The following is a 22,800-nucleotide window of genomic DNA, read 5'->3' on the forward strand; positions in this document are numbered from 1 at the left end:
TTATCATGTATACATAGGTTCCTGCCAGTTTATGTCAGCCAGCACAGGCACGTTCCAGGGCGGCGAGCAGGAGGGCAGTGGGTGAGCCAGTGGCAGACCAGACCCAGGAGGGGGGAGGGACTTCGGCCAGATCCTAACCCCCCCCCAGGCGACCCAGCCTACCACCAGGCTGCTCGGATGTGTGCCACCTGTTTAGGTGGTGCAGATCCGAGTAGCCCCATTCAGTAGCCCTATTCAGCTCAATGCTGTGTTGCTTGGGGTAAAGAGAATTAATTCCCCTTGCCCCAAGTTGCATGCAGCCAGTCCCAACCTTGCTTGGATACAATGCAGGCCAGGTGGCCTGCCTGCTCCAGGACAGGTTAAGATTGGGCTGCCCGTCTCTGAAATGCCACAAGATTCTTGGTTGTTTCTACAAAAACAGCCCCTGTCAGATCCACAGTCAAACAACTGACCTTGGCAACTTGATGATCACCAATGAACTCTGCAGTGGGTGCTTGCAGCACAATCCTAAGTTATGTTGACTCACTTCTGTTTATTCAGAAGAAAGTCCCATGGAGTTCAGTGAGACATTCTTCCCAGTAAGTATATTTTGGCTGGCTGCCCAGGGCCAAGCCATATGTTATGTGGGAGATCTGAGACTGATAACCCGACTTTTTCTTTAAAAAAAAAAGAACTGGCATGCACTCATGGTGGCCTGTCAATTTACCTAGAACAGCAGTAGGGGCCAGAAGTGGAATTTGGCCCTCAGCCTGGAAAAAGAGCTCACTTCTGTTTCCGAACATCAGTAATTACATTAGGAGGATAAAGCAACTGGACAATGGCAAGGGTCCGCTTTCTGGCAGATTGATAGACGTAGACTGAGGGCCAAATCCTATCCAATTTTCCAGCACTGGTACAGCTGCAATGCAGCCGCAAGGTAAGGGAACAAATGTTCCCACACCTTGAAGAGGCCTCTGTATCTGCCTCCCCACCACAGGATGCAGTGCATGCCCCATTGGCAGAGCAGCACTGGCACTGGAAAATTGGATAGGATTGGGCCCTGAGTGGTGTACCACTTTTTTCTTTCCTAGAGGCTGCGTTCTGTGCCGCATCCTTCACATTCTACTATAGATGGCTTTCTGGTTGCTGAGTCTGGCTTTGCAAAAAAGAATTCTCTGCTGCTGAACCTCTAGCTGTGGCTAAAATCTGTTGTATTTATTAGAATTGGGTTTTGGTAGCTTTTCTCTGGCTCTTCTAGTATGTGGTTGATACTGACATTTTTAAAATATTGTTGACATTTCTGCACTGTTTGAGACATGCAAGTTCTTTATTTTAATCCCTATGCTACTTTTGTTGCTTTTTTTGGGGGGGGGGGAGTGGTGACAACCTGATGGTCAAATATATTCACAGTTTGTAAGGATAAGGTGGGGAAGTGTGTGTGTGTGTGGGGGGGGAACAATGTACTTATTTATTGGATTTGTATTCCACCTTTCTCCCCGAAGGGCGCCCAAGCGTGTATCCCATGCTAAGCTCCTTGGAAGAAGGGTAACATATCAATACAATACAATACATACTTTAAAAAGTAGATTGTGGGGCACTTACCATTTCAGCTTATGTAACTCTGAAAAGCACCACATACTTCGACAGTGTTGGATGAATGGATAAATCCATAAAATAATGGCAATGTATACCGGATGTATTGCATGAGGAGTTCACGACGACAGGTTGGAAAGCTCCATCTTAAGATAAATCGTGATGGTTCCATGGGCAGCTTTGGGAGAAGCCATATTTAATATAGGTGATTAAAGTGAGCCATTGTGCATGGAAGGAAAAATGAAAAAAGGAATCCTCCTGTAGACAATTAGTTCAGTACGTGTGCAAATAAATTGAATAAATGGACAAGAGAAGAGGTCTTGAAGAGGAAATGGTGGTCAATCAACCTCCTAGAGGAAGCTCTACTGTAGACACTAACAGTCACCAAATCATTGCAGTGTCCCAACCTTATTATTTATGAGTTTATCTACCAGGCTTTCTACCCAGAAAAGTGCATTTAGTCAGAAGGGAAACTGCAGAGCCAGAAGCAGCTGCTGGCAAGGATTCCCCCCACCACGGAAGGAAAAAATAAAAGTAGCACCTGTGACATGATCAAATGGCTTGCGGGTCTAAAACAAATGGTGATTAAAAAAAAATAAGCTATTCATTTATTAGGAAAGGCTGTCAGCTCAGTGAAGGATTAAACAGGTTTCTGTGCATGAACTTTAAGCAATGGGTTGAAAAGAAAACAACAGCGGAAGCCTAAACCTGGAATAGTACCCCCCCCATTGTCACTGGGTATGCTTTTAAACTTATGTATGTAACATGGTCATATGGGGGGAAACTAATGCATGTGCTGGCATCCTGTTTTGGTGGCCAGGGGTACAGCTCTATAGTTCGGTGGGGAAGGCCAAGGGAGGCAAGGGTGAAAAGGTGTAAGCAAAACTAATGCATTGTGGGGATATTTAATTATAAGGAAGGGGAATCAAAATAAAACAGAGCCTAACTAAGTTGCCCCCCCCCCATGCATGCTTAGCTAATCTATTCCTAATCATTCATGGCTGAATTTTAAGAGTAAACAGTTATTATGGAGGAAAGGAGGAGAAAGGAAGTCCTGAGAAGGAAACAGGGGGTGCAAAGTGGCACGAGGGGTAAATGAAGGGTGAGAAGGAATCTAGGGAAACTAGTGTTTAGGATCTAGAGAAAGGAAGAGGAGGGAGAAACATGGGGTGATTAGGAGAGAGAAGAGGGAATGTTTTCTGCAGTTTGGACCACAGAGAAGGCTTGAGCAGCTTTTGCTGGTCTAAACAGCCGCCGAAGGTTTCCTGGCAAGGGGTGAGTCCTAAGGCAGACGTGAAATCACTTCATCCACTTGTGGCAGTGGTGGGGGACTAGTCTGTCTGGCTGTATGCCTCTTCTTAGCCTTTGGCCCAAGGCTCCAAAAGGACTAAGAGAGGATCTTCCTTGTTCTCAGAGTTCCCTGCTGTGCTGTTACAGCATCCCACTTCCTTGGTCAAAAGACAACACTCCCAGCCAGAGAGAAAAGTAACTACAGTACTTCCTCTTCGATCCTTTTACTTTCCCTCTTCTCTGAGCTCAAATTTCCTCCCCTTCTGGTCTCCCCACTCTCTTCCCCTCTTCCTCTAAGCACCACCCCTTGCCACCCAGTGATGGAACTACCCACAACCTTCAGTCCTCCTCTCTTGCTTCTGCTCGAACTAGGCTAACTTGCTTGTGAAGCACCACATTGCTCTCTTCCCCCAATAAGTCACTACATGGTGAAATCAGATAATATTATAGCTAGAGGTGGGTGAGAACGGTTTTATTTTTGCACAGATTTCAGAGTTTTCCAAACTCTGAAACCAGTGTTATGTATTCTTATTAAAAATTTACAGTATAATTCTAAATTATGTTGTTGGCAATCTTCAGTCTCGAAAGACTATGGTATTGCGCTCTGAATGGTGGTTCTGGAACAGTGTCTAGTGTGGCTGAAAAGGCCAATCCGGGAGTGACAATCCCTTCCACACCGGGAGCAAGTGCAGTCTGTCCCTGGTCTGTCTCCCTGGCTATGGGCCTTCCTTCTTTGCTTCTTTGCCTCAGACTGTTGGCCAAGTGTCTCTTCAAACTGGGAAAGGCCATGCTGCACAGCCTGCCTCCAAGTGGGCCGCTCAGAGGCCAGGGTTTCCCACTTGCTGAGGTCCACTCCTAAGGCCTTCAGATCCCTCTTCCAGATGTCCTTGTATTGCAGCTGTGGTCTACCTGTAGGGCACTTTCCTTGCACAAGCTCTCCATAGTGTACTAGGTAGGTGATATACTGGGTATAGTGTCATCAGATACAGCCACAGTCATTATTATTTAATGGGGTGGGGTGCGTGATTAAATAAAAACCAAATAATTTTTTTTTTTTTTTTTACAAAAATGAGAAGTGAAGAAAGTGGTGTTATATGTTTTTATTTCATTATCACCCTTTTCACCTACCTGTAGTTATAAGCTCAGGCATGCTTGGCAGGTACTCTTTAGATCAGCACAACTCAGTGCTCCAAATATCAATCTATTTTGGGATAGGAAATCTTGGTCAATGGTCCCTCTAAACAAGCGGTCCTCTCCCTCTCTTATTTAGTTTCTTTCTCCTTCTAGTTTTTAAGCCCCATAGGTGAGACCTTGGCTCTCCAATAGATGCAAGGGTCTCTGGGAAATCTCTCCATCTCCACTTGTAACAGGGGTGCTCAAACATTTTGGCAGGAGGGCCACATCATCTCTTTGACACTGTGTCAAAAAAACAATTGGGGAAAAACCCAATTAATTTGCATTTCAAATTTGAATAAATTTACATAAATGAATATATTAGAGACCTAAATTAGAGAAATTTACATAAATGAATACATTGCAACTTTTTTATCCAGGAAAAGTGGGGGGGGGGAGGAAGGGAATCACAGGAAAATTCCACAACAGAGCAAGCGTTTTAAGAATCACACAGAAGCACATATTGGGGGGGGAGGGGGAGGTTACAGGCAGCAGAAAAAAGGAATAAAGTTTTTTTTAAATAGAGATTCACTGTTTGGTGTGCACCAAAGTTATGTAGGGAGGGAACCAGATAGGTGAGGACGGTGGCGGTTGCTGTTGCTTCTGTGGTGGTGCTTTGCAGCACTGCTGAAGAGCTTGCTCGCCCACTCTCCCTGGCGCGTGCTGCTGCTTTATGGCGATGGCGACGTTGAAGCACTTGCTCACCTGCTCTCCCTCGTGCCTTGCATACACAGGTGCATCTCTTGTAAAGAAAATGGTGGGTGACTTACATTGTTGTAATGCGAAAAATAGTTCTTTTCCTTTCAATCTGAGAGTTGACAAACTAGACATTCGTTGATTAACATGTTGCAAGAGGTATGCTTATCACTTATTAATCCTGGCCGGGAGGGGGGAAGATTTTCATCAGGACCATGGCACAAGGAGAAGTTAGTCATTGCCTTTTTCCTCCCTGTAGCTGTCATAAGCGCCCCCATCTCTATTTGCAAATAACCATGGGGTGCATATAACAGCACTGGAGGAATTTGGAGTAAAAAAAATAGCATAAAGGGAAAATATTAACCTCAACCTCGCCTTGTGCCATGATCTTGATAGGAATCCCCCCCCCCAAGTGGCCAAAAAGACTCTTTCAGTAGGTAAGCCCAGCTGGTTGGCAACCTTCAGTCTCGAAAGACTATGGTATAAGCCTACAGCACCGGGTATTCCCACGCGGTCTCCCATCCAAGTACTAACCAGGCCTGACCCTGCTTAGCTTCCAAGATGGGGCATGTGCAGGGTAACAGTTGCTGCAAGTAAGTAAGCCCACCTCTTAACAATGGAGTTTTGGCCCTGAGAGTCCACAGTTGCCAAGTTGAGGTCCACCACTCTTATTTCTGTATCGGGGCAACTTTTCAAATACCTTCTTCATCCACTTCCAGTTCAGAGGGTTCACACTGTGATGTCCTTCATACTGAATGGGAGGATAAACCAAGACAGCACCCATCAAACCAGCACCTTCTGCCATTTCCCATTCTTGGAAATTACTGCTCCTTCCCAAAGAAGCACAGGGTTTAAAGAATGAACAGAAGACCAATTTTTTTAAGTGATACTTTTTAAAAAGCCATTGTTTATGAACATAATTACTGTCATTTACACAATATGTAACACTTTACAGTGCTGTACTCCCTTAAAAGAGCTCAGTGTATTGAAATTGCTGAACAAAACAATGATCAGAGGCATCCTTTGGACAGGTCTACTGGGTAGGCAGACCTGGGTCCCGCTTTTCATGACCAGCATATGACCAGAGGTAGGGCCCACACAGTTTGAGTTCCCTTGGGTGCTGCACCCTGCCACCACCCTTCTAGGGACAGCTCTGACAATGATCATTTTTGTTTGGTCAGAGCTTTTAATCAAACACTTATCGGTTGATCCAAACAAAGAAACTGATCACTATTTAGCAGCCAAGATTGGCATAGTGCTGTTGAATTGGAAGCTCCAGCCCCTTTTCTCCAGCAGCCAGAAATATTTTGCCTTCCACAAGGAACAAACCCAATTCTGGGATTTTCAAGACAAGTTATCAAACCAAAAGGGACCTCTGGGGTATATATTTTCCTTCTGTAATGGTCTACACTGCAGGCTGGTGCTACACAGTGGCACTCGATGCCATTATATACAGATCTCATGTTTGCAAATCCCCTGGGGGCTGGGGATAAGGCTAGGCCCTCAGTTTGGCTGCACTTGTCGTAAGAGTCGACTAAACAGCCACTGGGTAGATGGGACTCGTCAGCCTGGGAAGGCAGCTCATCGAAGAGAAGGAAAACTCTGATCCCAAACCTCCACTGCCTTGTGGCTACATCCAGTTACAGAAAAGGCTTCAGGAGTCAACCTTGAGGCAAAATCCAGAGCCGGAGTCCCTGAGGCAGTTCATGGCTGAACACAGTCATGTTCTGGCAACTCCTGCGACGCCACTGGAACCAACTGTATTGGCCTCTGACTTTCCGTTGGACCATTTCAGCGACGTGGAGAGGGGGGATTTGCTGCATGGGTATCCTCCATATCTACTTTACCCAGGCTTCGCGCACTGGAGAGGACACTGTTCCAGAACCACCATTCAGAGCGCAATACCATGGTCCCAGACTGAAGAATGCCAACAATATGTTTGCAAATATATAAAATTCAAAATGATCACACATTGATCAAATTATACACAGATGCAAAATATTTACACCAATGTAGCATTTGCCAAACTTCTGATAGTCAAGGCACATTATTTTTTTTTTTCTGAATTAAAATACAAAGCAAGCTTTAGTCTTCAGCCAAGGAAGTTGACTCTGTTTAGGGGGAGGGACTCCCTACCCCTAGCAGAGTCCAACTTTATTTCAATGGGAATCATTGTTGCAGGCATGCATGTGGGAAGAACAGGCAGTAGCTGCAAGTGGGAAGCAGTTCATGGAGAGACCCAGGCAGCTTCCGTGGTGGACATGTCGTTCTATTTATTCAAAGTGATTTAAGGATCCAATCACATCCAAGGCACAAACATAGCAGAAAATTACCTGCCCCCAGCCAAAGCTAACTGGATGGAGACAAGGTCACAGCAGTGAGTCATGCAGAGAGGTAATGGACAGCCTCCTCATCTTTCCATTTCTTTTGCTATGTAAACTGCAATGTGAGCTTTTTGTTGAAAACTGGTATAAAATATTTATTAATCATAATCTATTGCACTATGGCCCACTTGTTGCAATGGGCATCAGCAGAGCATTTGAAGAATCACAGTCTGTTTGGCTTCCTCGGGGGAACAGAGACACACCAGACCTGAATATAAAAAAGTAGGATTCAGCCATGTATATTTTATAAAGCTCTTAACATTTTGAGAAGGTATAGCACCTCTATCACAATGCAAAAAGGAATTATTGGGTGGCAGTTGCACTTGGCCACAAATCCACACCACTCCTGGTTTCACAGAAGGGAGGGTCACTGCCATTTGCTCAGCTGTTCTCCTAAGCAGCCCTGGATGTTTTTGGCTAAGAGGATGGCCAGGGCCTAGGGAAAGAAGACAGGAAGGGAGTGATTCAGAGAAATGAGCAAAGAAATCAGAGAGAAAGCAAAAACAGGAGAGAAAATGCACAAAGGAGAACCCCATATTACCAGGAACTGCAGAGGTAGGAAGAGCTGGAGTTAACATTCTGATATGAAATAACCTGTCAAATTTTGGGCTGCTCACCTCTAGTATTCAGGTAATGCTTCTGCACTCTACAATCACATGGCCTGCCATGACTTTTAAACAAAGCAAAATAAAGGCATCATCCTTTCCCCCCACTTCCTTTTCTGCTATTTTGTACCATCAGTCCCACTTTTTTTACAATAAAGGCCATTTCTGCACAGCTCTGTGAAAACAAGCAACATGGGCAGTGCAGTGTAAGGTTTTAAAAATATAAAAGATAATGAACTTAAATATGCACATCTCTTTTTCTGAAAGCAGATATATTCAACTGCCAAATCTATCCCCCAGACTTTCCAGGAGTTTGCCCTGCATCCCTCTATTTATTTTTGTCTTTTTTCTAAGAGCCCCATTACATTTTCCTCATCTTCTCTCTTTCCGGATCTTAAAATGTTAGCATTAGGACCCTCGTCTTCTCCAAAGAACATCACAAGGATCCCTCAGGCGAAAACCATCAGGGTTGCAAAGTGGAAGTGCAGCTGGGCCAGGGGGCCTTGCAATGGACCAGGCTGTCCAAATCCCTGAGACTCCATTTGTGGTGTTTAAAAGGGCTTAAGAAAAGGCAGAGAAAGGGCCCTTTGGATACTGTACGAAATAATATATTTAAAAGGAAAACTGAAAGGGCATTGCAAAAAAATAAAAGTAGTCTTAAGTGCACATGTGTAGAGTGGTGGTCTCTACATCTCTTAAGACAGAGATCGGTTAGAGGGCGGGTTCAGTGCAATGGCTTGCCTGTATATCCCTCTCAAAGGATACACAGTAGTGGAATGGAGACTATCTAGTCTAGCACACAATCGCTACTAATCTCTTAGAACAGCCCCTAGCTCTTAACCCAGCGATTTTGTTGTGCTGCGAATGGTCCGCAGGTGTCCCGTGGCAGTTTGGAGAAGGGTCATTTATTAATAGGGTCATTGGGGGACGTGAGCCCCCTCCCCCACCAGCAGCATAGTGTGCCTTCTCAGTTGTCAAAGAACTAATGGTGTGCCTTAATAATTTTAGCACATTGTCAGTGTGTTGTGAGATGAAAATGCTGAAAGTCACTCTCTTAACCACTACATTTCTCAGCACAGATTTGCTTCCTTAAGACATTTTCAAAGCCACCAACTGCAGCTCACATAGTTCCTAGAAAACTCCACAGTACAGGAGCTGCTTTAAATCGCCATCTATACTAATTACCTTCCTCATTCAGAATGCTAGTGGTGGGCTTATTTTATTAAAACCAGGGTCACTGCTGAGACTTCCCATCTTAGTACACACAAGCACAGGCCCCGCCCTTCCAGATCTTTGCAGCAGTAGCATTACTTCAAACATGGAGAAATTTGGAAACGTGTTTTTGTACCCAATTCTCTGATTCGTTCAATATGTCCTCCTGGTTATTCTCATTTCACTAATGACTAGCAGACGCTGGGGACAAAAAGAATGGTTGCCAGCATCATGCCTTGCTTTTGAGCGTCTACGCGGACATTTAGTCAGATCGAGCACGATTCTTTGGTGCCTGACAAGTGTCACTGCCACACTAAACAAAGGCCTTGTGCCAAAAAATGAGAACACTGGTTTTAAAAGAAGAGATGTTCATTACTCATACACCGTTCAAAAGACACTCAGTGTGAGCTGTGGGTTATTAAACATCTTCCTCCCAAGAGTCTCGGCACATCACCTCCGCAGTGCACAGATGCTTTATTGCTGGTTCAGGAGGCCACTAGTCCAAACCATACCCACCCTCCTGCCATCCAAATTAGGTTTCTTCATCTCCCTCCCTCTCTCACGCTAATGAACTTCAGTCCACATGAGTTCACTATCTGACACAACTCAGAGTAGAACTATGTAGTATGCAGCACCATTTCAGAATCTCCCATGCTCCAGGTGGCTGGAATAGCAGCAGTGATGAGTAGTGACTGAGGAGCGGGGGAGAACATAGTCCGCTTGAAAAACCTCTTGATAGCACCCTTGAAGAAAAAGCCCTGCTGACTGAAGACACCACACTCTGAGGTAACCTAACCTGGGTTATATAAGCAGCGTGTGTCCAACTGCTCTTGGCATCTTGTTTGCAACAGAATAGCGGCTGCTGCAACAGTTTCTGCTTATGTCAATGATTTTTTTCTTTGTAAAATAGAAGACTTTCAAAAGTGCCACAAACCAAAAATAAAAATATATATTTGTTGTCCTCATTGCTGAGTGAACATTGCTGGTTGTGTTTGAAATTGGTATTCCTTCCATTTCGGAAAAGGGCCCAAAAATGCGACATCTTTGCCCCATGTAAACTGTGGATTGAGAGAGAGACAGAGAATAGAAGACTTCAGAAGAAATTACTCTCAAGTCACAACTGGAGAGGAGGTCCTGAGATTGGTAGCAGACTGTTTGGGTTCTGTGTTGTCAATTCTCTGCACTGCTGCATCTTGAGAGGGAAGAGCTGAATCGCTTCCTCTTTGTGACACAGCTAAAGGTTTGCTCAAGGCAGCAGGAAATGACTGGAAAGCCGGGCCACTGCGGAGGTCCCCAGGATTCCACTCTGTTGCAGCTCGTCGCCAAGGAGGTAGTAATCTTGACACACCAACTTTTGAAGGACCATTGTCAGGACTGTCCCAAGGTTGTGATGCAGTATTAACCTGACAGGTAACATGAGCAGCTGAGCCAGCCAGGGTGCCCAGTAGGCCACGGGCTGCCTCTGTCTCTTTTGGAGCTGTGCCCTTCATCTTTTGCAGATGGCTCATGACAGTGGGATGGACAGGTAGTTGTGGAAAGGGGCTGAGAAGAACGGCACCCCCATGAGTTCCAGTCTCAGAAGCGCCACGGTCAGCTTTGGAAGGCTGGCTGGTAGTGGTGACCTTTTTGCTGCAAGATTCACAGCAGAGCTTGTTGTAACCAGGGATGGAGCAGTAGCGAGCCAGGACTTCCATCTGGCAGAATATGGATTTGTCTCCAAGGCAAGGCTCCTCTACAGTAGGGAAAGTCACAAAGAAATATTTTTAAGTACAGGAACAAGGATCTATATCTACCAGTTAAGCCAACTGTTACCAAGACTATCATGAGATCAAATCACAGCACAGAAATGATGTGTAAATGATCGCACTAGATTGCTATGAGTATACAATCCCATGTTGTAAACTATGTGTGTGCAGATGCATCCAGATCAACTCTTCACTCTCTCTACTGCTATACAAAGATGGTGTAAGCTCTTTTTAAGTAAACAACAGTATAGATTAGTGGTATCAAGAACAGAATGTGAGAGAGACATAAAGAGAAAGAAAAAAATGCATGGAGACAGAGAAAAAGGCAATAGTCACATTTGAAATGGGATTCCATGACTGTAAGCTGCTCATCAATTAAAGGTATCATATGTGGGGTAGTTAATATAAGGCAAGTAGTGCAGGGACCAGCCACTAATGGGGGACTGGATATAGTACCCCACTCCAGTGTCAGTGTTGCAGTTCTGGTTACATTTGACAATTTCACTCAGGAGCTGGAAATGTGGGGCTATGTCTATGTCTAATTCCCCACCATTAATGATCCAGTCCTTTCCAATCCCAAGCTCAAGTAACACTACAGGATCAAGAACCTGGTGTTTGTAAAGAGAAGCATAAACACAGAAAACACTAATTTGGCAATGAGGTCTTAAAATTCAAAATTATACATGTCCACAGATAACTACTGTACTGCATTCTTTACTATTTACAGGAGATAAGGTGCATAAAAGCATGTACCCAAGTGGCATTAGGCCTATGGATATGTCAGCAACTGCAGAATTTCAGCATGGTACCCTAAGGTGAGAAGACAGAGAGAGGAATGTACAAGTCAGTGAGATACAAGCATGAAGAGAGCTTAAAAGATAGACAGACAAAAAGACAAGCGTACCTACCAAGCAACTGATTACACATTCTGCAAAGGCAGCACTCTGTAGTGCACGACAGCTTGAAACCTCCTGCAGATGACTCAAGAAACACTAGATGGCACCTAAAACCAGGCAATTCTTAACCTGGCAACATGTCTTTGTTGAAAAGTGACCTTTAGAGCTTCTGGAAGGACATTCAACCCAAATTGGTTCTGCATTCAGGCCAGGATCAGGGCAAATCCAAGATTTCCCACATTACTCATTTTATTATGAGGCTTTATGTGTTGTGCTAAATAAGTACTCTTTTGGAGGAACAATTTGATCTCATGCAAGTGATAAGCACTCTAGAATAGCTCAGGCTGTATCCACACTAGAAAGAGCAGCAGCAATAAGAATATGCTCAACTTATTTCATGGATGTCAATTTGTAGCTGTTAAATTTTTCTGCAAATTATTTTTCTTTCATCATTATTGCAGGTCTATCCAGCCAACCCACCCCCAGCCACGTATGGCAGCCCACGAGGGGCTCAATGCACTTCCTGGTTTTGCGGATGAACTGCAGTTGGCTCAAAGGCTCACAAGTTACACTAGATTTACAACATACAAAATCTTTATTGGAATATATTTGTTTCCACGCTATGATTCGGGATTAATATGTCACCTACTTATGTAACCCTGGTAGGGGATAGTGCAGAGATATTTTTAACCTATCAAAGAGAAGGCTCAAAATAAGGGCAAGACCAATAAGGCAGCTTTCCATGCTCTCAGATTGATGGTGAAATGAACAACCGTGAAACCCAAAGCAGTGTTGAAGGCAAATACAGTTTTCTCCCAACAAAATGCCTACCTGCTACCCACACAGTAAGTGTAAAAAGTCAGCTCTCATGACTGCACCACTTGACAATACTTCTAATACTGTAGGAGCAGACTCCTTCCTGAACAATGCAAAATATTAACCCCATCTCCCTCCCCAAAAAGTTGAGACAGATGATTCAAAATGCAAAACCCAGAAACAGAAATGCACCTACTTGATGATATCTTGCTAACAGGATTTTTGGCACTCTCCTGGGGCACCCATTGTACCCTGGGAGTCACATAGTCACTAGTGTCTGCATTCGTTGTAGCACTTGGTTGCTTTCCTAGGGGGAAAAATAAGGTGTCTGGAATCTGGATCACAATGAGTAGTCAAACAGCTTGAGGTAGGGCTCCAGAGACTAGTCCCACAACAATTCTTGAGTTTGGAAATAAGGAATTCAAGAGTTTCATATAGCAGATTACTGGTCTCAAAATATTTGATCCATCCATGTGTCACTAGAAGTTGTGATGGCCAACAACAGTAGAATAGCTTCAGAAGACTCCCAGATGAATATCACCACCAGCATCTGGTTCTTAGATGTTATAGGCATGTATTATCTTAAAAGGAATATTTACAGTGCCAGAACTCAGAAACTCATGGGGAATGTAATATTCTTTTATTACCCATGCAGAACATATCTGCTTTAATCTAAAATGTGCACATTGAGAATTAATGAGCTGGAAAGCTAGCACGGCCTACATCAGTGCTACCTCATAATCTCGGATGAATTCTTCCTTCTAACTTGTTGCCCCAGAATCTTCACCAGTCTTGTGCTTGCTCTGTATAAACTGGCATCATGGCATTCATGCATATCCATGGACACCACATTAAAAAAATACAGTAGCCGTTCTATTAAAAGTGTGCATTTTTATGGCATTCCTAGTGTAATACCAGCTTTACTCACCTAGGCATGCTGCCGTTTTGCAAACTTGTATAGTCTCTGGCTTCTCACTATCACACTGACCAATGGTGTTGTCACTGGACTTGCACACCACCTGGCGCTGCTGGATGCCTTCCCCACAACTGACGGAGCACTGCCACAAAGGAGGAAAGAAACAGGATCAAGTTCAAGGATGTGAATGAAGAAAGGGTGGAGCCACTGAAAGGCACTCCATGTGATGCCATCAGAAAAAAAGACAATCAGCCTGATGTAGCAAGCATGAGCCACAGGTGTACATGCAGTTGTAACAGTGAGCACATGAGGTTGCTGCACACATTATTAAAGATCAGAACTAGTATAACTTTGAAATGCAGATACATACAGTACATAACTAGTTTTCTACAGTAGAATTTGTCTTCTTGACAACATCAGAAATCTGAGTGTCAGAGCTAGTATGAGTACTTTAAGTTGTAAAGTGAATCCTTGATTTAGCAGGCTAATTGGTGAAAGGGGTGACCGTAAATGTCAAAAGTCTGTTAAATCCAAATGCACTGAGATAAATTGAGATGCACATGCGCAGAACATATACTGTGTGACTACAGGTTGAGACTAATTATTCGTGTGGGTTTGGTTCCAAGCACTCATGTGGATGGCAAAAAACGCACCATAGCAAATCAATTCAAAAAACAAAGTTTTTTGCTCCAGTGATTTAAAAACAGCCTTGCTTACCTTTGTGATGTAAGATAAGAGTCATTAAGAGGACAATCAGTCCTCCTCCAAGAGCTTACAAAGGCTTCACTCAGCCCCTCCACCAATTCAAAATTGGTGCATTTTGGGGCACCTTTCTTTCACATGCTCAGGGGGAAGGGAGGGGTCCACTGGAGAGAGAAGGATCAATGGATCGTTAGCCAGCTGCCCTCTCTCTCTCTCTCATTAAAGAGGCTATTGTTAAAGGACTGTTCAGTTTTGTAAACTGATTTTAAAGGGATGCATTTTTCCCCTTCTCCAGGGCTCAGCACATTCCTTCTCATTTGTAGGGGCCATTCATGTTGAGTCAAATCCAAGTATAAAAAATCCGCGTATAAATAGGTTGGACCTGTAGTTTGTAATGAAGCAGATAATGTCCATTGTTTCTGGTCGGTTAAATCAAGATTTGTTAAACCAAAATTTCACTGAACATAAGAAGCATAATTTGCATATTATTTTTACAAATATGGCCAATGCCAAACCACTATCAAAGGATATGCTGAGCTTACTGTAAAATAATCACATTCTAAAATTGTTATTGAAAAAACTTGAATCAATTCTTGGAGAGGGGAGCCAAGGAATCTTGATCTACAACATGAGAACTGAAAACAATGAGGTCACTGATTGATTTCTTATCTTTTAAACTATTTTTGCCAGGCACATTTTCAAACTTCTCTGTTACTGTGAATTCCAGAATCATGGATTTTGAGAGTTCTAACATGATTCCAAAGCGGGGGGTGGGGGAGGGCTAGAAGTTGCTTGTATTATTTTGCCTAAGGTACCACAGTATCTAATATCAGCCATGCGAAAAGTAGCTACTTGGTAGAGCCATCTTACCTGAGACCAGGCCCCTGTCCTCCATTGGGCAGGACATGGAACACGGCTACAGGGCCGACGGGTGTCTGGTTTGTCTCCTGTGCAGTATTTTGTGTGTACTGTCCGATTTGTGCCATTCTGTAGGTGCTGGATACACTGTACAACTCTGATTTGGACTCCCAGCTTCCCACAAGATTTGCTGCAGGCTCCCCACTCCTCTGCCCCCCAGCTGCAGAGAGAAACAGGAAGAAATTGATTTTCATTTTTACAAAGGTAGTAAATCTGTGTTTGGGCTGACTCACTTCAGACTATAGGGAACGGGAACTCACATGATAGCATGTTTCCCCCATACACAATATTCTCTCTTTGTATTAAAAAAAAAAAACCCAAATAGTTGGGGGAAAGGGTTCTAACCTAGACTTCATTCTAGATTTTTTCATGCTTGAGTTTTTTTGGTATGGAGTTTCATGGCCGTCCCCATTTGGTCTCTGAAGTGGCACAATCCAGAAACAAAATTTCCTGCCTCAGTGAGATGTAGCCTTCTTGTTTGCAACTCTGAAAGATGCCAAGATATCAAAATGCAGGCATCTGGCTGGACACAGCTGGAAACCAAATGCTGGACCACAGGGGCCTTAGAGCACAATCCATACCACTTGTGCCGGCACAGGCCTCCTGCGCGGACCTAGAACTGTCACATGCATGCTGTAAAGCATATTTGTGGCTACTAGATAGCCGGGTGTGCCAGCATGGAGGTGCACTCTGGCTCCCAGATCCAGCTCTGGATGGGTAAGTTTGTGCCAGCTGAGGCAGGCTAGGGTAGGGGACATTTACATCAATGTGAAAGGCAGGATATACAGCTGTTAAAAAGAGAAGCTAACAAATTGTGATAGTCCTTTATTGATAATAGTGCTGTAGCTATTATGAGGTATTAAAAAGCACACACACAACAAATAGTCTTAAAAATGCACTTGGGGGACAGGATGGCAATTCAGTCTTGGTTGCTGCTAAAAACAGGCTTTTAAACCGTACCAAGAACCTTATCTCTCTCACATGTACATTGGATCACACAGATCCATGTGCATAATTCTCTCTACTTCCTGCACCAACTCTGAAATTTGAAAAGATTAAAAACCTGCTGCATTGCCGAAACATGTGGAAAATGCAATGTGCCACAGAGCACAGCCTGGTGAGCAAGCAGTGAGCAGTCACAGCCAGGGAATTTTGCTGGCATGTCCAAGTAACCCATCAGGATGGTGGGGCTTACTCCCAGGCAAGGGAACAAATGTTTACCTGGAGGAAACTTCCATGACTGCTGCTCCCACAGGATGCAGCGTAAGCTCCAGTGGCGCAATTGCATTGCTGTTTTGATAGAACTGGGCTGTAAGTGACCATAATTAAAAAATGAAAAAAAAATTAAATGCTAATCTTCCAATACCCATCACTTGAAAAATTAAGATAATGCTTTAATGGCAGATCTGGCACCACTTACAGTAAGGGTAGAACAGCCTAAGCTTTCAATCTCAAACCTTAGCAACTGAATTTGAAAAGAGTTGAAATCTGAAGTGATGTAAAGGAAGAAACACTCACACTGGCTGAGAGCACTCCTGCATGTTACATCTCCTGCGTATTGGCTTTGGTTTCTTGCCATTGTCGCAGAAATTCCGATGCACCATTCGGTTATCGCTCTTCCTTCGGCAGCCATACTTGGTGTACTGAATTCCTGAAAAACAACAGAAGCAAAACTAAAATTGAACTGTGAAGGAACAATATGGCTAGCCCAGATTCCTCAGAGGAAGAGATGGCACTCCTTTACAAAAGTCAGCATTATCTTGAAAGTTATCAACCCATATCTCCAGCCTACTGTTGTGTTGCTCTTGTGGGTGTGTGTTGGTCATTACTGTTGTAATGGTCTCGTTTACCTCTCTCTCTCTCTGACACTCAGCAGTTTCTGGCCAGGACTGAGTAGCGTGCTTCCTGAGCACCAACAGGAAGGCTGGAGCCTTCCCACCTGACCATGGAACCAACTGAGGGACCAACTGAGGTAGGTAAGATGGCAGGGACAGTGGAGAGGGGACAGGAAGAGGGATGGAGTGGTTGCAGGAGGTGGTGCACACCGAACGCTATTCCCTCGGGTATCAGCCTCCCTGCCCCCTTTGTCTTCTTGTAATGTGCCAGTGAAATCACTGGTGCAGATCTGAGGAGATCCATTGTGGGGTGTGAGGCTTACAGATGGGAAAGGAGATTTAAAAGGGGAAAGAGGCCCACTCTGCAGCCTCTTCTGCATCTTTTTTTAGATTGTGAGCCTTTGGGAGCACAGAACCATTTATTGATTTATTCTGCTATTTAAACCACTTTGTAAACCACTTTTTGTTGAAAAGAGATATATAAATAATAATTAGCATTAGCACCTCACTGCTACAGAAGAACAAAGGTGGGAAAATACAGTATTTTATATCACATGCACAATGCAAAAAAATGAATGCAATTTGGTACATGGGCCACACTTTGCTCAGGAATGGTTTAAATCAGGGGTGTCAAACTCAGTGGCGTCACTTGGGTTCACGTCACCCGCTGCAGGATGCCAGCACATCCCCCCCCCGTGCAGTGGGCGGGGCAACACCCAAGGTGGTGGGCGTGGTAATGTACCATCACTCCGCCCCCACTGGTTTTTTGGCTGTACTTTTTGATAGAACAAAGATAGAACACATTCTGCATGAAATTGCACATTGATGGATATATAACATGATGAAATTATTCCTCCAAACTGTGATTTTAGTGATTTTAGTCACTAATGGTATCACACACACACCCCAGGGTGTCAACTTACTAACACCTTATTGCAGCAGTTCTCAAACTTTTAGCACTGGGACCACTTTTTAGAATGACAATCTGTCCAAGATCCACCAGAAGTGATGTCATGGTGGAAGTGACATCATCAGGCAAATTAAAATAAATAAGTATAAATAATTAAAGTAAAACAAATAATTAAATAAGCAGAAGCCAGCCCTGTTCCACCAAGTGAATTTCCTCTGTAGTCTGCCTGCAATAACACCTCTCCCCTCCAAAACCAGTAAGGTTTTCAGCCCCAGTGCCCAATTTAAGAACTTCTGTCTAAACTAGATCACTGTCAGGAGCCACCTGGCTTTGCAAGTCTCAAAAAAGTTCACCTTATCAGCTGAAGCCTCTGTTTTGATCTTTCTAGTGTGTGGGGGGGGGGGGGAGGCTGCCTGCTAGAGCACTTGTTTAGCTCCAGGTGCATCAGATCAGGACCATTCTGGTAGCCTTGCACTCTCCTTCACCTGATCTTCCAAGGCATGTTTGCTTACTCGCAAGTAAACGCGACCGTGAGGCTTAGTTTTGCTTTCCATAGGGCTCAATACATTCATCTGCTTGGATGTAGGGACTTCCTTCTCAGGTGTTTTTGGGGACTGCATTCATTGGAACAGGACCATTCTGGTGTCATTGGATTCCTCTCAGCCTGCCCTTTCCAACGGACTAAGGCAAGTTTGCCTACTTGCGAGTAAACGCACAATACGGCTCACTTTCACTTTCTATAGGGCTCCATGCATTTTTTGTTCTCCAGTTTTTTGGCCATAACTTTTGATAGAAATGAGAGATTTCACTCTGCTTTTTTGCATTGCATTCTGCTCGAAAATCCGCATCCAACGGTATATAATATGATGGGGTTACTCCTAACCACCATGATTTTAGTGCGTCAACCCCCACAGTGCACGTCACCCCCTCAGTCTGCATCACCCGGTGCGACCCGCACCCCCCGCACCCGCCTAGCAACGCCACTGGTCAAACTTGTTTCATACCAAGGGCCGAACAGCATTCATGATGCCTGCTGAGGGCCAGAAGTAATGTCATTAGGCAGGAAGTGATGTCATTAAACAGGTCAGAACCAAAAATAAGCACTTTTTCTCACTTAGGAACATATTAGCTGCAAATGACAAAAGAAAAAATAACACAAATCTTGATCATGTTTCAAGTTATGGGAGAGCCCAATTTTCATGTGGACTGCCCTTTCAGCAGTAACACCTTAGCACTGCTTTATCCTGAGGGCAGGATAAAAAGCTTCCACGGGCCACATCTGGCCCCTGGGCCTTATGTTTGACACCCCTGGTTTAAACACCATCTTGAATAATTTCTTTGAATTTTAAAATAAATACATCAATATGGGGTACAAACTAGTGGAACTATTTCTTAGCGGTTTGGAGCTTTCAGCTTCAACTTTCATCTACTATGATTGTCTGGGAACTCCTAAGGAGACACAGCCAGCATTTGTAAATGTGCCAGGCTACCATGTAAGTCTTTAGACTAAGATGTTTATTCTTTTGTGGTTTTATTCAGACTCTCAGACTCACACACAGAGTTTCTGGTCTAACTAGTTTTCTTCTAGCATTCCCCCCTCCCTCAAAGAGTAAAGTCAACCCCCACTCTGCCTCAAGCAGATTAAATTAGATTAAAATCTGGGATTCCACTTGAAAGGGCATGTTAGGGTGACTACTGTGAGTTGAATTACTCAGAACTAGGCATTGCAGCCTGACATTTTATCAGAAAATCTGAAGGTGGGACAATGTTCCAAGTTTGTTCAGAGACACACAGGGCTGGTGGAGGAAAAACAATTTCTTTACAGAGCACTCCTTTCTACCACCAAAACACAACTTGGGATGTAGCATGGGCTGCACTGAGTTTTCCAGGGACATGCCCCTGGAAATACACCATTAGAACAACAGTTGAATCAGCAAGTTCTGACGGCTTTTCAAAAGTTGCTGTGTTTGCTTAAATGTTCCAGATATAAGTCACTCAATATTTATTTCACTTGGTTCCAGATATGTACTGTGAGAAACTGCAATCCTGTCTAAAGTTTGATCTCAATTTTTTTAAAAAAGTGCTCTAGTATCTTATAAATACAAAAATATCAACAGCCTTTTTACTTATTGGCAATTAAGACTATTGTCCTATGCTCACGTACCTGGGAATAAGGCCCACTGACTATGCTGGCACTAAGTTTAAGTGAACATAGATAGGATTGGGCTGCGTGGCACTACAAGGAATCATCTCACCTGCCTGCTCAACCACCAATGCTATGATAACCCTCTTGCCAGATCTGTTATGCCATGCACAGATTCAAAACCATGACTGACCAGTGGCAGTGCCTACTAAAGGAACTTTTTACATGCACTGTTTTGAAGAACAACAACTCTGAAATGACTGGGCCCGAATAGATGAACCCGAATGTTAGGCTCAGAAAATGAGGGCAGTTAATTTGTTCTGGGGCTGTCTCAGTTTACTTTATGGTGTACTGAGATGCACTTAGAACAAGACAAAGTAGAATTTTGTTTAAAGCAGACTCATTTTGGCTTGGCTTTCTTCATTGAAGCTAAACCAAATAATCATTCCTAGAGTAAAACAAGTTCACCAAAGTTTGCAATGTTACATGAAAGAGACAGTTAAACAAATAAAACCTGAAGAAAATCTGCAATGGAAAGACATGAGGAATGTCTAAGGCACTCCTGTTTTCCTCAATATCCAAAACCAAATTACTAAGGGCTGCTTTAATACATGTATGTTCATCACATGATGATTGCAGCTTCAAGTGATGACTGCACACATGCACAAACAACTGCAAATCCACCTTTCCTTTTCTATCACCTCAAATACATTGTTTTTCAACAAAACCACATCAAACATTCAGCTGAGCACCATCAAAGGCTGAGCAATCACATGATATACAAATGTGAACTGGTCCTAGGTGTATTCTTCACACACATGAAGGTCTTCCAAGACATAAACAGGAAGAGTAAAATGAAAAATACCTCCTCCACATGCTTTTGAACACTGAGACCAGCTCTTAAGGGCCCACTCATAGGTGTCCATTTCTTCCAGGAGGACATTATTGTTTCCAATGATGGGAAGGAGATCTTCATGTATGATATACTTGTACATCAAGTTGCTCTTGGAATCATCTTCTTCTGTTTTAACCTGTTATCAGAAAAAAGACAAAAGCTGCAATGAGAAGGAAAAATTCTATCTACTATCCACACAAAATCTGAACAAGCACAGACACAGAGGGTCATAGACTCACACATTTCACCAGGTTATAGCCACCAAAAGAACTTAAGAAGAGCCCTGATAGATCAGCCCAAAGGCCCATCTAATCCAGCTTCCTGTATCTCACATGGCCCACCAGATACCTCTGGAAGCACACAAACCAACAAAATTCCTGCGTCCTGTTGCCACTCTCCTGCATCTGGAATGTCAGAGATAGCCTCCTTCTAAAAACAGAAGGTTGCAAATACCCATCATGGCCTGTAACCTGTAATAGACTTCTTATTTCTGTGTATGGCACATGCACATGCACAGCCATTATACACCTCCCTAGGACTCACCAGAACACTGATGGCTTCATGCAGGGGGCCACTGGTTTTCAAGTTTTCCTTGCCATTCTCAATGGTATACTCCCATTCCAAGCCCATCTCTATAAAGGCATCATTCTTGCTACCTTTGATCTTAGGATTCAGAATGAAGTTGCCAGAGGCTTGGTTCTTAACAGCTGGGGAAAAAAAGTTCATAGGATCATTTCCTCTCATCAAGTCTTTTCACATACATTAGAGAAAATGACAGGAAGGGGACTTGGGCACGGGCAATCGTCACATGACCAAGAAACAAAACCCAACATGGGACCGTGCAGATATGATGTCCAAATTATTATTTTTTTGGTATATCTAAAAAACACAATAAACATGTTCCTACCTTAACAGTCTCTGAAATCACTCTTTTACTTTCCCCCAGCTAACAGAATGGTTGTCAATCATGCCTATGGGGACAAGTTAAGTGCTGTGCTTTGAGGAAATGTTGCTGTAAAAGTAAAACTTGCCCTTCGCTTCTGATGGTGAGTGGCCTAGCTCTCAGTAACAGAGATCCCACCCACACACCCAAGAGATCCTATACAAGCCCTATCCCTTCTTCACCTCCATCCATCCATCAGGATGATAGATATTTTGTTAATAATGGTATTCTTTCCAAGTTTGAATTTTACCAATACATTTTGTCTTCTATTTCACCCACTGAAAAATACACCCCAACTCTCTCCCCTTCACTTCCCTATTGTTTCAGGTGACTTCTGGTTTAAATTTCAGCTTGGTTTTCATTTCCTTTAAAGTGTTTGTTTAGCTTGTTTGTACCACTGACATACCAAGTCAAGCCTGGTATTCCAAGTCATCCTCTGAATTAATAGAGCTTCTGAGCAGAAAGAAAACATACACACACTCCCTCTCTCTCTCCTACAAGCATGAGAGGTTTGGCTTCAAGTCCAGGCCTCTTCAAGTTTGTACAGCATAGAGAGGAGCATTGTATAATCACCAAAAAAGAATCACAGCTTCAACCGTACATGCCAATTTCACTAGAAGCCTAAAATTTTACAGATAGCAGGAGAAGGTGAGTTGCAGGTAGAGGTATAAGAGAAAGAGGGAAACTACTGCTTTGTATTATCTGCTCACTGATCACAATTTAGGCATTCTTAATACCTGGTACCTACACTTTTCCATCTCAAGTATACATCACCCTTTTGCAAAATAAATTTATTCAACATCATATTACAAAAATATCCATGAAATATTACTTAAAACTGTACACAATGATGCAAGTTATTGGTTTTTACTAGAACTAGGTCAGATGTAGACTGATGGACCACTACTCTCTATGACCCAAAATAATGAAGTAAACACTGAACTGCAAATTAATACAAATATTAACTGGCAAATTACAAGTGTGCCTTTATTGCCTGCTGGCTGATTGCAAATTTAGTTGGCAATTTCATCCCTATTAGTCTGCAATTAGCAAATGTGAACTTTCACAAGTTACTATCTCAACCATCCACTATATACACTGATGGCATTATAGAAATAATCCATGATAACCCACATCTAGCAGCAACCA

At 43.4% G+C, this 22,800-nt stretch overlaps 1 protein-coding gene across 3 annotated transcripts in view; it reads right to left on the minus strand.

The window, feature by feature from the left end:
- Window positions 1-5,595: 5,595 nt before the first annotated feature.
- ADAMTS14 (ADAM metallopeptidase with thrombospondin type 1 motif 14) overlaps window positions 5,596-22,800 on the minus strand; it is a 94,808-nt gene continuing 77,603 nt past the window's right edge. For 2 of the 3 annotated variants that reach the window (XM_066622257.1, XM_066622256.1), the window contains exons 16-22: window positions 21,252-21,415; window positions 20,679-20,844; window positions 16,444-16,576; window positions 14,878-15,085; window positions 13,318-13,447; window positions 12,586-12,696; window positions 5,596-10,664 (exon numbers count right to left, since the gene is read on the minus strand). In XM_066622257.1, coding sequence (XP_066478354.1) covers window positions 10,042-10,664; window positions 12,586-12,696; window positions 13,318-13,447; window positions 14,878-15,085; window positions 16,444-16,576; window positions 20,679-20,844; window positions 21,252-21,415 — 1,535 coding nt within the window. In that variant the 3' untranslated portion in view covers window positions 5,596-10,041. Of the gene's footprint in view, window positions 10,665-11,430; window positions 11,488-12,585; window positions 12,697-13,317; window positions 13,448-14,877; window positions 15,086-16,443; window positions 16,577-20,678; window positions 20,845-21,251; window positions 21,416-22,800 lie in introns of all 3 variants that reach the window. The other variant, XM_066622258.1, reaches the window with a different exon arrangement.

This window comes from Tiliqua scincoides, chromosome 3, assembly GCF_035046505.1.
Source record: "Tiliqua scincoides isolate rTilSci1 chromosome 3, rTilSci1.hap2, whole genome shotgun sequence".
NCBI lineage: Eukaryota > Metazoa > Chordata > Lepidosauria > Squamata > Scincidae > Tiliqua > Tiliqua scincoides.